The 16,198-nt window shown below is 51.3% G+C and overlaps 2 protein-coding genes across 2 annotated transcripts in view; both read left to right on the forward strand.

Moving 5' to 3' along the window:
* The window catches only part of LOC133348824 (sarcoplasmic/endoplasmic reticulum calcium ATPase 1-like), a 40,812-nt gene extending 36,038 nt beyond the window's left edge, over window positions 1-4,774 (forward strand). Inside the window, 3 exon segments of the mRNA XM_061561854.1 lie at window positions 1,869-1,986; window positions 3,431-3,548; window positions 4,565-4,774. Of these exon segments, the coding sequence (XP_061417838.1) occupies window positions 1,869-1,986; window positions 3,431-3,548; window positions 4,565-4,596 (268 nt within the window). The 3' untranslated portion in view covers window positions 4,597-4,774.
* Window positions 4,775-9,124: 4,350 nt separating this feature from the next.
* LOC133348854 (myosin regulatory light chain 2, ventricular/cardiac muscle isoform-like) lies at window positions 9,125-15,218 on the forward strand. The gene is made up of 7 exons (XM_061561918.1): window positions 9,125-9,276; window positions 10,368-10,451; window positions 12,755-12,830; window positions 13,309-13,413; window positions 13,725-13,803; window positions 14,192-14,240; window positions 14,781-15,218. Exons 1-7 carry the CDS (start codon window positions 9,274-9,276, stop codon window positions 14,883-14,885), a joined length of 501 nt encoding a protein of 166 aa, XP_061417902.1. The 5' UTR covers window positions 9,125-9,273; the 3' UTR covers window positions 14,886-15,218.
* Window positions 15,219-16,198: the final 980 nt, after the last annotated feature.

Here is a 16,198-nt window from a genome sequence, read left to right on the forward strand (position 1 = left end):
CTCCACACACCGCTACTCACTACACACACCGCTACTCGCTACACACACCGCTACTCGCCACACACCCCGCTACTCGCCACACACCGCTACTCGCTACACACCCCGCTACTCACTACACACACCGCTACTCGCTACACACCCCGCTACTCACTACACACCCCGCTACTCACTACACACACCGCTACTCGCTACACACACCGCTACTCACTACACACACCGCTACTCGCCCCACACACCGCTACTCGCCACACACACCGCTACTCGCTACACACACCGCTACTCACTACACACACCGCTACTCACTACACACACCGCTACTCACTACACACACCGCTACTTGCTACACACACCGCTACTCGCCACACACCCCGCTACTCGCCACACACCGCTACTCGCTACACACACCGCTACTCACTACACACACCGCTACTCGCTACACACCCCGCTACTCACTACACACCCCGCTACTCACTACACACACCGCTACTCGCTACACACACCGCTACTCACTACACACACCGCTACTCGCCCCACACACCGCTACTCGCCACACACACCGCTACTCGCCACACACACCGCTACTCGCTACACACACCGCTACTCGCTACACACACCGCTACTCGCTACACACACCGCTACTCGCTACACACACCGCTACTCGCTACACACACCGCTACTCGCTACACACACCGCTACTCGCTACACACACCGCTACTCGCTCCACACACCGCTACTCGCTACACACACCGGTACTCACCACACATCGCTACTCGCTCCACACACCGCTACTCGCTACACACACCGCTACTCGCTACACACACCGCTACTCGCTACACACACCGCTACTCGCTACACACACCGCTACTCGCTACACACACCGCTACTCGCTACACACACCGCTACTCGCTACACACACCGCTACACGCTACGCACACCACTACTCACTACACACACCCCTACTCACTACACACACCGCTACTCACTACACACACCGCTACTCGCTACACACACCGCTATTCGCTACACACACCGCTACTCACTACACACACCGCTACTCACTACACACACCACTACTCACTACACACACCGCTACTCACTACACACCCCGCTACTCGCTACACACACCGCTACTCGCCACACACCCCGCTACTCACTACACACACCGCTACTCACTACACACACCACTACTCACTACACACACCGCTACTCACTACACACCCCGCTACTCACTACACACCCCGCTACTCACTACACACCGCTACTCGCTACACACACCGCTACTCACTACACACACCGCTACTCGCCCCACACACCGCTACTCGCCGCACACACCTCTACTCACTACACACACCGCTACTCGCTCCACACACCGCTACTCGCTACACACACCGCTACACGCTACACACACCGCTACTCACTACACACACCGCTACTCGCTCCACACACCGCTACTCGCTACACACACCGCTACACACACCGCTACTCGCTACACACACCGCTATTCGCTACACACACCGCTACTCGCTACACACACCGCTACACACACCGCTACTCGCTACACACACCGCTACTCGCCACACACACCGCTACTCACTACACACACCGCTACTCGCTCCACACACCGCTACTCGCTACACACACCGCTACACGCTACACACACCGCTACTCACTACACACACCGCTACTCGCTCCACACACCGCTACTCGCTACACACACCGCTACTCGCTCCACACACCGCTACTCGCTACACACACCGCTACACACACCGCTACTCACTACACACACCGCTACTCGCCACACACACCGCTACTCGCTACACACACCGCTCACCACTCACTGTCGCCCCCCCCCCACCCACCACGTGCAGCCTGTCCGAGAACCAGTCCCTGCTGCGCATGCCCCCCTGGGTGAACCCGTGGCTGCTGGGGGCCATCTGCCTCTCCATGTCGCTGCATTTCCTCATCATGTATGTGGGGCCGCTGCCGGTACGAGCATGCACACACACACACACGCGCACACACACGCACACACGCGCACACACACACACGCGCACACACACACACGCGCACACGCACACACACACATGCGCACACACACACACACGCGCACACACACACACACGCGCACACACACACACACACGCGCACACACACACACACACGCGCACACACACACACACACGCGCACACACACACGCGCACACGCACACACACACACGCACACACACACATGCGCACACACACACGCGCACACACACACGCACACACAGCCAGCGACACACATAGCAACACACAGAGCGACACATAGCAATCGACATACAGCAACAACCGCCATTCGCCACTAAGTAGCGGTGATGTCACCACGGCGCTTGTGCCAGGCTATGTGCACGTTAAGGCCTTAACGTGCCTTAATCTACAGACACAGCGACATACACACGCACACAGCGACTACCTACATAATCTGATGTACACACACGCATGCACACACACGCATGCACACACACGCAGAGATCTACATCCAGCGATACACACACACACACAAAAACACATACAACGACATGCACCCCGAACAACAAGAACAACAATAACTTTGATAAGAATAATCATAACAGAAGCTATTAGCCACTAAGTGGTCGTGACGTCACCACAGCACTAGTGCCAGAGCGAGTCCCAGTGTGAGTACATTGTACACACACACGGGCCCTTCAGCCAGCAGTAGCACGATCAGGAATTCTGCCCATCCCTCCATGCTCTCAACAACAAACATAAAACGCCTCATTCTTTGGTTCTTTCGGTAAAGTGACGTATAAAGATAAAATAATAAATTAAATACTAGCATACGACGTTTCGATTGCAACACAAGCAATCATCATCAGGCATAAATGAAATAGAAACACAAATCTAGTAGACTTAGAAATGGAATGTAATACAACAGAGAGTCGGATAACATAACAGTCAACACCCTACCTGGTTGATTACATTCTTCCTGAGAATGCTTGTGTTGTAATCGAAACGTCGTATGCTAGTATTTAATTTTTTTTATCTTTATACGTGACTTTACCGAAAGAACCAAAGAGTAATTCCTGCAATTTTCGATTTAAAGCTTTCGTGACTGCAGGGATTCATCTTCTTGGTTCTTTCGGTAAAGTCACGTAGAAGGGAAGTAATAAAAATATAAAAATAAAACATTATAATATAATAATATAATATATTTATTATGTTTTATTTTTATTATTTTATTACTTCCCTTCTACGTGACTTTACCGAAAGAACCAAGAAGAGTAATTCCTGCAGTCACGAAAGCTCCAAATTAAGAAAAAACGCCTGTTCGGCACCACCACCATCATCATCATCAGCCATTGTCTATCCACTGCTGGATGAAGCCCTCGTCATGCTCACCGTGGCTGTCCACCCCCCACCGTCCCTGCAGCTGGTGTTCCAGGTGCGACCCCTGACCCTGACCCAGTGGGCCATGGTGCTCAAGATCTCGCTGCCCGTGCTGCTTCTCGACGAATCGATGAAGTTCGTCGCGAGGAACTTCCTGGACCGTGAGTTCGCTCGGCCGCCCCGCGCGCCCCCCTCGCTCTGACCCCCCCTGACCTATGACGGCACCCGTTTGTTTTTCTTCCGTTTGAAGGTTAAAAACGCAAAAGACAAATAGGTGGGGTGCTTTTCTCGTCGAGCGCCCAGGCCGTGCGCTGCCACGCCGCCTGGCGCGCAATTGAAGCGCCGTTGATGAGCATTAAAATAACAAGTAAACCCGTAAAAACAAAGTATTTCACTATAAATCCTTTATATGCGTGGCATCGGGGCGGCTAGAGTTCTCTAGTCCTCTGGCTTGAGATGGCTGCCACCTATGGGTCAGATGATTGTCTGGCAGCATTAAACAATTGGTAATTAAGTATTTTTAAAAATCCCTAAACAGTGTAAAATTTTGGAAAAAAATTTTCACGAAAATAAATTGTCACGCACAACGAGTCTGTGCAAAATGTCAGCTCGATTGGATCACGGGAAGTGGGTTAAAAAACGACCGAAAGATTTGCACGGTCCTAAGCAAGCAAGCGAACTTAATATAAAGGATTTTAAAATGTCAGGTCGCCGACAACTGTTCAGTCGTAGTGCCAATATGGCAACGACGTTCTGTTGTTGTATGTGCGGTTGATGGTAGATGATCCGTGGGCAGATTTATCTGGGTCGTTGATGAGCCGTTCTTGCGCGCTGGTTTCGTTGTTGGCTGCTCCTCACACGCCGAGGGTCAGCAACTCGGTAACCCCAGTTTTACACAAACAATTTGTAGTTAAACGCACTCGTTTACTTATTTTGCATTTATCCATGGTTTTTGTTTTATCCTGATCACTCCTTCCCTCATTTCCACAGGTAATGGAGAACTCACCGAATAATTAGCGGTGTAACGATGGCGTAACAATGCATTGTTTGATCGATTCGCATCGGATTGTTACGCACCGCATAAAGGCTGCGTGTCCGCGTCTGCGGAGCCATGAAGTGAGCGTTATTTTCTGTTCCTAAAAAAACCCTGTTTTTGTTTCCAAAAATCCCGTTTCAGCTCCATCGCCCATGAAAGACGCAAGCAAGTAGACGGCGGAGGAGGAGGAGGAGCGAGGAGCGAGGCTGGCGGCGCGGGCGGACGCCGCCCGAGCGAGAGTGGCGTTGCTTTTTGTGTTATTCTTGTTTTTTTGCTCTCGGGTGGAAAATGCTTTCGGTTGGGTTTGGCGACGCCGCGGCAGTGTCGCCGTGCCGCCGCACGGGATTGTGGGCCGACCCCGGGGCGTGGGTCACGTGACAAGGAAACATTCCTCGGGGTTTTTGTGATCTTTGCAAATGTCTCCGGTTAATTTTAGGTTTCAAAGTTTTAAATGACTCACCTCAAGCTGAGAACAAAATATGTTTTTCTCTAAGTTTGACCGCCCTCTCCCCCACCAGCGCCAGCTGCTTGGGTGGATACACAGCTATGATTGGAGTTTGCATAAAATTCGTTTCCCAGTCAGCACGGAAAGTCTTTCTCGCCACCAAACGAAAATTTGTCCCCAGCGCGAAACCGTGGGCGAGTCGACGCGGTGGAGGCGGAGGAGCATGGAGTGACACGACGAGATAGGGAGCCGACAATGGGGAAGCAGAGCGAGGTTTAGTTTGTATTTCCCCCGCATCTCCGATTCGCACGGTTGGCTGCGTACGGTGCAAAAGAAGTTCAACCGCACGTGTGTACGGTTTTGCTTTGCGTGGGTCGTGCGAGGAGCAGCGTTGGGACCACCGTGAAAAGGAAAGTGACTCGAGTTCACATGGCTTCGCCACCTCTCACCCAGATCATCGCGCTGCGTCTCGGCAGTGCTGAGATTTGTTTGTGCATTCCTCCAGCGAGAACGCGGCTTTTAACGTCGCGCCTCGTCAACTCGCGCGTACCGTTGGTCGCCCGCGTGTACGTTGCGCGTATAAGATGTGTAACGACCACGGCGTTTACGAAACGTCCGCCGGATGTGCCAAAGCAAATGAAGACCGCATTCCCATTTCGCCCTTAACAGTGACGCAAAACGCAGGCCACTCCTCCGGTTTTGTTTTCGAAATCCATATCGGGCCCAAATTGCATCGGTGCATATTTACATTCACATGTGTATGCTTGCATGCGATAACGAAATTCCTATTTGGCAGTGCTACTTCATTACGCGAATGAAGATGCTATCGTTTATTTATTTGAGTAAGCGGTGGGGGTTCGCGTTGAGGCCCTTCCAGCAGAGCCGTGGTAGTCGAGGTTCGACTCCCTGTGGCAGGACCTCAGAGCTCACACAGCCAGTGAATGCCCTTGGTCATAACCGGGTGAGAGCCCAATTGACGTGCTTGTTTGTGCCTTCAGCAATGGAGAGCTGAGTACAAGCAGCCAGATCCCGAAGGGCCGTGGGTTTTGATTGAAATGGTGGTTGACCTTTGGGGACCCGTGGCTTACAATTGATACAAAGTGGTTAACCTTGGTGATGATAGTAATTGACCCCTAGGGACCCAGGGGTGATGACTGATAACACTTGTTGACCTTTGCGCATCTGTAGTTGGTGATAATGGTTGTTGACCTTTATGGACCAATGGATGATAGATTACAGTGGTTGACGTCTATTAGCACGGGAGCGTGCGTAGCGAGAAAAACACTTAGCAGCGTGAATATTTTGGTTTGTGTTTTTTCGTCATTGGTAAAACGTGTGTTTTTTTTAAAGAATGGAACTCTTTATACAGCGCTTTATAAACGTGTTTGCGGCGTTGATTCGGTGATAACAGAAACAGGTGACAGGAGGTGCTCAAGGGACATGGAGATGGCACCACGGGAGTGGCAGCCGGCGGTGTCGCCAGTAGTTATTACGCAAAGGTCGGGGGGGTGGGGTGGGGGGCTGCACCACTACAACAATTGGCCAAACGTTGAGGCCCAGTTCTACCACATTGTATCAGGGCAACGGTGGCAGCAGTGGCACTGCTGTACCTGTGCCAATGTCAAGAAGGGGCAAATACACCCCCCCCCCACACCCGCCCTGTGGCACTGTGCCCATGCAGTGAAGCTATTTGGGGTACGTTTGGTTGTTTTTACCTGCGATGTTCTTAATGGGATAAAACCAAACACCAACATTGCCCCCGCTCGCATGCCGCCCCCACCCCCGGGGCCCCATTGCTCGCAGTGACCAAGACGCCGAGTTACAACGAGGCGGAGAAATTCTACCCCGGGGGTGGGTGGGGGAAAGAGGAGCCCCCCCCCCCCCCCCCCAATTCATCGCTTGCAGCAGGGCCCACGCCACCCACACGCCGTGCCACCGCCTGTGCCACCGCCTGTGCCCCCCGTCCTGCCACGCGTGGTGATGGTTCTGTGCCGTTAGTCCGTTCCGCTCGCGCGGGGGGGGGGGGCGGGGGGAGGGGCTCCTCTTGGTGCGAGAAGGGAACCGCGGGGCGAGCGGCGCGTTTTTCGTTTTTTTAATGTTTCGTTTTAGACTTTCTTTTGTTCGTTTGTTAATTTAATCCTGGGATAAAAAATATAATAAAAAAAATGTGTCCTACCCGGAGTCTCGCACGCTGCTTGTCTTGGTGTCTTCCCCGCCCCCCCCACCCCCCTCGGCACTCCGTGGTCGCCGCGGCGGTGGTGAAAATAGCGTCTCGGGAGAGAACTGCCGCTGTCAATCACAACTGGGTTTCGAGACTCAAGGGGCGCGGTGATGGGTGCGATCGTGGGTGCGACACACAACTATTTAGGGTGGAATGGTGGCAGATCACGCCCCCCCCCCCCCAATCCTCTCCCTCCCCTACACGGCGATTGCCAAACCCCGTAAGCAGGGCCGGATTAAGATGTTGTAGGCGCCTGGGCTACAGGGTACGGTGAGGCCCCCCAGTAAAATTTTCAAAAGGAAAAAAAGTTTTAAGAAAAATAACAATTACTTTTACCAGGCTAACAAATCAAATTCAGCATTCACAAATGAAGCAACTTTTCACTTCATCTCTGGAGGACCTCCAGCTGGAGGAGGCCACTGGGCTGTAGCCCCTAAAGCCCCGTGCCTTCATCCGGCCCTGCCCCTAAGCCACGCGGACACCTCTTGACGCAAACTCTTAGGTTCTTTTTAAATCCTTTATATTAAGTTCACTTGCTTGCTTGCTTGCGTGCTTACGACCGTGCAAATCTTTCGGTCGTTTTTTAACCCACTTCCCGTGATCAAATCGAGCTGACATTTTGCACACAGACTCGTTGTGCGTGACAATTTATTTTCGTGAAAATTTATTTCCAAAATTGTACACTTTTTAGGAATTTTTTGTTATATTTAATTACCAATTGCTTAATGGTGGCAGGCAATCATCTGACCCATAGGTGGCAGCCATCTCAAGCCAGAGGACTCTAGCCGCCCGTTTCAAAGACCAATGTGGGCTGGGTTGTGGCCCATTGAACCCGCATATAAAGGATTTATAGTAAAGTCACGTAGGTAAAAAATAAAATTAAAAGTTAATAAAAGTAATAATGGAAATAAAATAAAATAATAAATCACGACGTTTCGGAGGCAACACAAGTCTCCGTCATCAGGTGGGACCGTCACAGCTAAAATGACTGCATCAAGTGAAACTTAGAAATCTAGAATGAATACCTCTTGACGCCTAACTTAATGAGCGGCTCCTATCGCCGGCACGACGGCGATAGGAGCAGGAGGTGTGTGGTGTTCACGCCAGGAAGTGTGGCGCAGCTTCTTAAGTCGCTGACAAAAGCACCACGAATGCGCCAAAAGGCCTCTTCGTAGCACTGAAGCTAAGCAGCGGTTGATCCTGATCAGCCGTTGGATCGGAGATTGCCTCCGAGTATCAGCTGGGATTTCGCGGTGGCGCGATGGAATATCTCTCTCGTCTGGTATGCGGAGGACGTGGGTTCAATCCCGACTCTGGCCACGCGTGAATATTTGAAGATTGGATGTTTTCCCCGTGGTCGCGTGGATTTTTCTCCCGGTTCCTGCGTGTTTGTACTCCACATTTGGAAACACGTTTAGATTATTTGGCTGCTACTTTAATGAATTATATAAGCCACTTCGACGAACTATCATCACGTGTAGCCAGGCCTGGCTACACTCCGTCTGCTGGGAGCTGCTGGGTGATTCTATACAGTTTAGTTCTCGACGAAGCTCCCAGCACGTGGAGCGGAACGTCGGACATCGTGCCCAACGACACGCGGTACGCCCCGAAAACACATTGAATGGCTAGTACTCGGTGTTGGGCCCTCTTGGCAATTAGTCTTGAGACCTGAGCTCTTATGGATTAATGAAGAACACGGCTATCACGAGCAAACACTTCCACGTTGAATAATGGTGTGAGGGGGGGGGGGTATCTTAGAGCCTGGCCTCACCACACAGGGGTGGAAGGGGGGCCCTGGAGTGTGACTTTGCTTACCGTGGGGGGGCAAATATCAACCCAGTGTGGGAGTTAGGGGGGTGGGGGGGCTCGGCCTTCCCACGACGCTACGGGGCTGGGGGGGGGGTGGAAATCGGGGGGCACCAGATGTTGTCTCGATCAGTCGAGCCGCGAGGGAGCACCCTGCAGACCCCCACCCCCTCCTCTCACTCCTTCGGGTCGCGCTGTGCCCTTCGGGCCTTATGGGGATAAAAAGGCGCCCGTTGCTAAACATAGGCGGGGAAGACACGGTGCCCAGGGCTTTATAACCGCGCTGCCCGGGCCAGATCCTTCGACCCGCCCTGTCCTCTCTGTCCCCAAGTTGCTCCTGTCAGCTCCCGGACTCTCCCGGCCTCAACCGCAGCAGAGATGGTGAGTGGACGGCGCCTGCACCCTGCACGCGCACACCTCCATCCGAGTCTCACCGACCCAAGTTCACCGTCCGATTCTCACCAAGCGAATATCATCATCCGAAAGCTCAACCTTCGAAGCTTCCCTTTTGAACCCCTCCGCCTGAATCTCATTTTAATGTTGTCATCTGAAGCACTCCGTCTGAAGCTGCCCATACGAAACTCACAATCCGCGCTCGTACATCTTAGCCTCACAAAGCACGTGCACTCTGCACGGGTTAACTTCTACCCGTGCTCTGCCATCGTCACGGCTGCACTGCGTGACCTGCACACTTTCTCCAGACGTGTTCATTCGTTCAATCTGAGTTATGTTCACCGGCACACACCTATGTTCACATCTACCCGCACTAACCAATCTCATACACACCACACTCCACGCACACGCACACGCAATCACATGCACACACTCCGAATCATACACCTAATTACATACACTCAACTCACACACTTAAAATTCACGCATGACTTGAACTTCCCAAACACACACACTTCAAACACACACGATCCTCTTGCAATTTTTCTAAAAACGCACACACACGCTCACCCAAACCCACACGCCCCCGCCCCTCCCACTCGCATTCATGAATTCATCTTGACTTCTACCCAACCAACCACCCACGCACACACAAACTCCATCAGTCATCTACACATAATCGTTTCCACCTGTCCACTTGTCACCAAATCCACTGTCGGAGATGATGAGACTTCGGGGCATGAGCCACAGGGACATGAAACATGACACAGGAAGACACAAGGACGCGGGAATACGAGACATTGGAGAGGAGAACACGGGACGAGGCATGGGGACATACGATATGGGACACAGTAACATGGAACTTGAGACAAGATGGCATGGGAGACAGCGACATGGCACATGAGACACAAGGACATTGAACATGAGACATGAGACACCGGGACACGAGACACAGAGACATGGACAGAGGGGCATGGAAATGGGGAACACTGGGCATGAGACCGAGAGACACTGGGACATGGACAAGGGGACATGGGGACACGGTTGCGCCTCGCTAAGCCGACCCCGTGACCTCCCAGGCACCCAAGCGCGCAAAGAAGAAGATGGACAGCTCCAACGTGTTCTCCATGTTTGACCAGACGCAGATCCAGGAGTTCAAGGAGGTGAGTGACGCATACCCACAACACGCACTCACAACACGCACACAAACACCAAGATCCCACCCCCACCCCCATAGCCTTCACAGGCTTTTGGGGCAAGTGCTGTTAGCGAGCGCCTATTAAGGAACCGGAAAACGAGGAGGTGGGTGGTTAGCAACATGCTTGGCGGCCGTTGTGTCAAAGGTGCTTGCTTGCTTGCAGCATTTGTCCCCAACAGTCTGTTGAAGGCTACACGGAAGATCTGTCTTCTGTGTGCGTGTGGTCGTAAAATACATGTTCACGTATGAATATAGTATTTTATACTGCTGCTTTAGTAGTGGTGCACACGCACAAACAACAACAACTCAGAACATTCGTCGATAACACCGTGGCCTTAGACAAGAAACAGTCTAAAAATAGGCGACGTTTCGGGCAACGATCCTTATTCACCAGCACGTACATAAACAGCTTAAATAGTGTAGCGTGGATACGCTGTGGAGACTCCAATCAAATTTCCTGATGAACAGATTTTTTAAATGTCATGTGAAAACAATGACCTATTAGTAGCTGTTGAGTAACGGAACAAACCTTTCGGCGAAGAGATCCGTGCCACTGTTCAGGAATCTCGTGGCCGGGCTGCCTGCCTGATATTTGGGAGTGGCTTGGTGCCTCTCTGAATGGGCGATGTGCGGCGGGGAGGCTGGAGGAGTTGGTGGGGGGGGCGAGAGGGAACAGAAGGAGCTGGGGACCTGTAACTGGATAGGGGACAGAGGAGGGAGCAGGGGGGTGGAACAGGGACGGTGGAAAGAGAATAGGAGAGACGAGAAGGGAGGAAAATAATCTGGGAGTAGGAAACAAGAGGGGGGGGAAAATGGGAGAGACGAGAGGGAGTGAGATGGAGGACCTGGGAGAGAGGAGGGGAAGGAGCGGAAGATACGAGGGGAGCTGCAACCCTGAGAGAAATTCGGAGACCTGGGGGAGGGAACAGGTGAACCGTGCACGACACAGAAGACCCGAGCAATATCTGTACGATAGGCGATGTGTCCGGCCTTTCTTCTTAACCAATCGATCAATGTCGCCTTTTCATTTTGAAAAGGCAGTGGTATTGATTAATGTTTTGAGTTGTTTTGTTGTTATTTGTGCACCACTGCCTAACGCAGTGTCGCCAAACATTGCGTTTGAGAAAGAGCAATGTTGTTCTGAGAGGGAGCAGCCGAAAGAACATGGGTGGCATGAGACACCCGGGAGCGAGGGACATTTGGAACTGGGTGGGTGGGGGGGGGTACGTGAGGACAGAGGCAGCCATCGAGGGTGGGGGTTTGGAGGACACTGGGACGTCAACCCCCACCCACCTAACCCGCTGTGGGCCCCGGGGTCTCGTGGGCTCTGTGCCAAAAAAGGGCCCCTCGGTGGTCACGGGCACCGTGGGGAGGGGGGGGGGTTGTCTTAGGAGACACACCCTGTGCCTTGCTCCCTCGCGTCTGTAAGGGGATACTGGCGCCCCTGAGAGACCCCTAACACTGAGAGCCACCCCCTCCGTGCGCTGCGGTCTGGAATTCGCTCAACCCCCGATCACGCCCCTCTCTACCGAGCTTGGTTTTAGAGGAAGAGTTTGAGGAGGTGGCCGTGAGGCTCATCTGGGGTCAGAGGCACTCAGCTGACCCCGCTGAGATCACGAGGCCAAATCTTGGGGTTTTCACTTGTACGCAATTTATAATAAAACATTAAGGCGAGTCGCTGAGAACAGGCACCAAGAGACTAATCGTTGTGGCCAGCAACAACGAGCGCTGCCAAAGTTGCAATCGATAGGAGTGTAGCGCGTTGCTTGAAATGTGCGAGGGTGTAAGAGCTTGGGAAAGGAGACTTCGACGGGAGGAGGGAATTCCAACGTGGAGCAGTGCGAGGGAAGAAGCAGACAGAGAAGCGTCGTGGCCTGTAGTGTGGTGAGTGGGTGGCTGGATGAGTGGGTGGATGAGTGAGTGGGTCGGTGAGTGGGTGGATGAGTGGGTGGATGAGTGAGTTGGCGTGTTGTTGTAGCTGAACACAGGTATGGATGAGACGACAAAAATGTTTGCTGGACAGAGTCCTCAACATGGGTGGGGGGGGAGTCAATGAGTGAAGTTCACAGAAACATTATCCACGATGTTAGCGATAGATGAGTGACAGGTGATTAAACTGGGTTCTCAAGTGCAGCTAGTTACATGGATACCCACGGATATATGTAGAGAGAATTCTAGATTTACACGGAGATACATAGACTCTTACAGCGTGTGTGTATTTGTTGAGATGGCTGTATTATAGGCGTGTGTGCATCTTCTCACACTCAGGCCTTCACCCTGATCGATCAGAACCGGGACGGCTTCATTGACAAGAACGACCTCCGGGACACCTTCGGTGCTCTGGGTATGACATAGGCAACAACAACAGCAACCACTAACACCACTTCCCTAAGCACGACCATTACCACAAATATCATCATCATCATGCCATGATGAATGAAACACGGTCACCACAAATGCTATTAATTATCCCATATTAGTGACACACAACCACCACAATTGCCAACTTAAATTTTTTATCTACGGATTTCTCAATTGCCCCTAACGTGAAAACCTCCTGATAAAGAGTCTTGAGACTCCGTAAGGCTTTCCCGGGTAAATAAATGGAATTTTAATTTTAAGGTGAGTTTCATCATAACCTCGTGCGCCTGGACATCTTGTTCTGAGTAGGGTTTATATTGGACCCGTAAAATATTTCCACACATGGCACACCACATCCAGTATGCCTCGAGATGTAGGCCGTGGCTGCTCGCTCACGTGCCACCTCCACGATTCTACCAGCGACCAGGCTTGACATTCACTGGCTATCGTTGTCCACTCAGGCCGTCTGAACGTGAAGAATGAGGAACTGGAAGAAATGGTCAAGGAGGCCCCGGGTGCCATCAACTTCACCGTCTTCCTCAACATGTTCGGCGAGAAGCTGAAAGGTGAGAGCGCGGAGGTAGCGAGGTTCCCCCCCCCCCCCCCCCCCCGGGGGTTTAACTGCTGCCCCCTGGTGATGCGGGTCAGGGGTCAGACGACTCAACCAGCACCGCTGAGATCCGAGGTTCAGATCTGGGTGTCGGATGTCTGCGGTTGCACTGGTCGATGGTCTCAGCCTAATTATTAATGACTGCTCAAGAAACATTATCTAAAATTTGGCTTCTCAATTTATTTGGATAATTTCTAACTGTGAGTCTCCAATGTGAGAAGTAATCGACCTTTCCACTGTCTTGTCTCCCTCCCCTCACTTCTCCAGGCTCCGACCCTGAGGAGGTTATTCTTGCTGCCTTCAAGGTCTTCGATCCCCAGGCCACAGGCGTCGTGAAGAAGGCCTAGTGAGTCCCTCTCGTCTCCTGCAGAGCCGTGCCAGAGCGTCGCGTGGCAGACGCGTCTATCTCCATTCACACCACTTGGCAATTAAGAAAATCCCACGATCCACATGCGGTCACTACTGCCAGTTCGACCGTTGAAATCTATTAGTTTCTGTGTGAGTATATGGGTGTCTATGCGAGTTTGAGGGTCTCTATGGAACAAGTTGTTTTTTGTCGACGCCTGTGTTTCCGTCTTATTGTTGATTTGTGCCTGTCTTTGTTTTAGTTGTTGATGGTGTCTGTGGTTATAGCGATGGTAATAATAGTATTTCTGTGGCTTCTATTTCTATATCGGTACATTCGTTGTGTTTGTGGTGTTTGCGTCTCATTGCCGATTGTGTTTGTGTTCCAGCATCACCGAGATGTTGACGACACAGGCCGACAAGTTCTCCAAGGAGGAGGTGATGTCTAAACACGCAATTCACACAGCTGCACCAGGCCCCACAGGTCGAAGGGGCCTAGTCACCAGATTACAAAGAGGGGGGAAATTGGACAGGAGGCCACATGTAATTCCCTGCAGCAGGGCCCATGCCAACCAGGCTAATCCATTGGAGGAACGCTGCCATCAATTGTCTACCTGTCTCTGGCCTCCTGATAATAATAGACAATTACTCAACAGGACTTTCACATCACACTTAGTTTTTCGCAACCAATATGTTTCATCCCTGAAATATGGGTAATGCCGCGTAATAATCTGGGGAAGTTTGTGTCGAAAGACACACAAACAATAGTAATTGGCAGGTTAAACGCTCTAATTAATTTTGCTATGCCGGGTTGGTGGAGTGTTTTTCGACACAAATTTGTCCAGATCATTACGAGGCCTGATCCAAGAAATCGATCACGAAGTCCACATTGTGCCCGGCGGGGTCAAGCCGAATGCGAACCCTTACCGCTGATTGACCGAGGTTCCTCTCAAATTGTCGCTCCTCTCACAATGCCAGGTTGACCATATGTTCAGCGCCTTCCCTCCCGACGTGGCCGGCAACCTGGACTACAAGAACCTCTGCTACGTCATCACCCACGGCGAGGACAAGGACAGCGAATAAACTGGACACGCGAGAGTCACGTGGAACACACCTGGGTGGCACGTGGAACACCTGTCTGCGAGGCACACACCTGGCGGGCGTGTGGAGCACGCCTGGCACGACGCAGCATGGCAGCCAGAGTCACCTAGCCTGGCACCCTGCGATTGTCCCGGCGCGTGGCCCGCATGCATGTGTCCGCGTGCAAGCGATTTGGCACTTAAGATTTAAAGAGAGGTCTAAAGTAACGATGGTAATAATTATCAGATGTTACTGAAATAAAACGAGTCCACCCGACGGTATTGCACTGGTCATCGTGTGAAGCTGTAGGATAATAAAGTGAAATAATTTACAAAAGCGGAGTGACTGGCTGCTTGTTTTGCATGTACACTGCAGGTACACTCAGACAGCACACCTGGGTGACACCGTACCTTCGTGTATACCTGGATACCTTACCTCTATACCAAGGCCGTAATTATAATATTTTTAGGGGGGACACATCCCCCCCCCCCTATATTTAAATATGCTCAAAATGTCCCCCCCAATATATTGCTATAAAATAGATTTCTGTTTATATTATTGTGGTTATGGTTGTACTTTATTAATCCCTAATCTCTGCCATTACATACAATGAAACAAGAAAAGGTAAAAAAGAAAAAAACTGAGAAATATAATACAATACACTATTAGACATTATTGTACAAAAAAGATGAAAAGTGTATCCCATGTGTTAGTGAAATTTTTAATATTTTAGGTAGTAAATGGCAGGAAATTAGTATTCAAATTTAGATTTGGTCCTCCCCAATGTTTTATTCCATGGCTACGGCCTTGCTCTATACATACCTACAGCTCTCCCGACGGGTTGTTGGGCTGCACCGTGTGTTTGACATGTCGGACATTTTGCTCGCACATGCTGGCAGCGTATTCAGTTCCCGAGAGAGATATGCAACACAACCGTGAACATCTGCACAATTTAACACGTAGGCTTTCGCGACCAGCATTATTCATTATAAGTTGTTTGGGTTAGATCGCCTGTGATCTCGAAACCTGATGGGGTTCAACAATAATGACGTAATCCTGCACTCTTTAAGACCGGAAGCAGGTGGATGGCTTCACGATTCTGGCAAATCGCCCGAAGATGCTGGATGTAATTGCCAGCGAAACGTCGTACTCAAATTCTAAATGTTGTGGATTCACTCTTCAAACACACCGATGGGCTGAAGAAGTAAATAATTGGCGTTTTGTTAACGTGACACTTGACCGTGTCGGTTGGTGGAAGGTTGCTATACATTTATAATAACGCGATCTAACCCAAAAACTTTTATTATGAAACATCT

The sequence above is a fragment of the Lethenteron reissneri genome, chromosome 28 (assembly GCF_015708825.2).
Source record: "Lethenteron reissneri isolate LAM-NWPU_2019-01 chromosome 28, ASM1570882v1, whole genome shotgun sequence".
Classification (NCBI taxonomy): Eukaryota; Metazoa; Chordata; class Hyperoartia; order Petromyzontiformes; family Petromyzontidae; genus Lethenteron; species Lethenteron reissneri.

Coding starts and splice junctions, on each gene's coding strand:
- LOC133348854 (XM_061561918.1), top strand. Junction 13,804..14,191: donor GGCGTCGTGAAGAAGGCCTA/GTGAGTCCCTCT, acceptor TTTGTGTTCCAG/CATCACCGAGATGTTGACGA. Junction 14,241..14,780: donor ACAAGTTCTCCAAGGAGGAG/GTGATGTCTAAA, acceptor TCACAATGCCAG/GTTGACCATATGTTCAGCGC.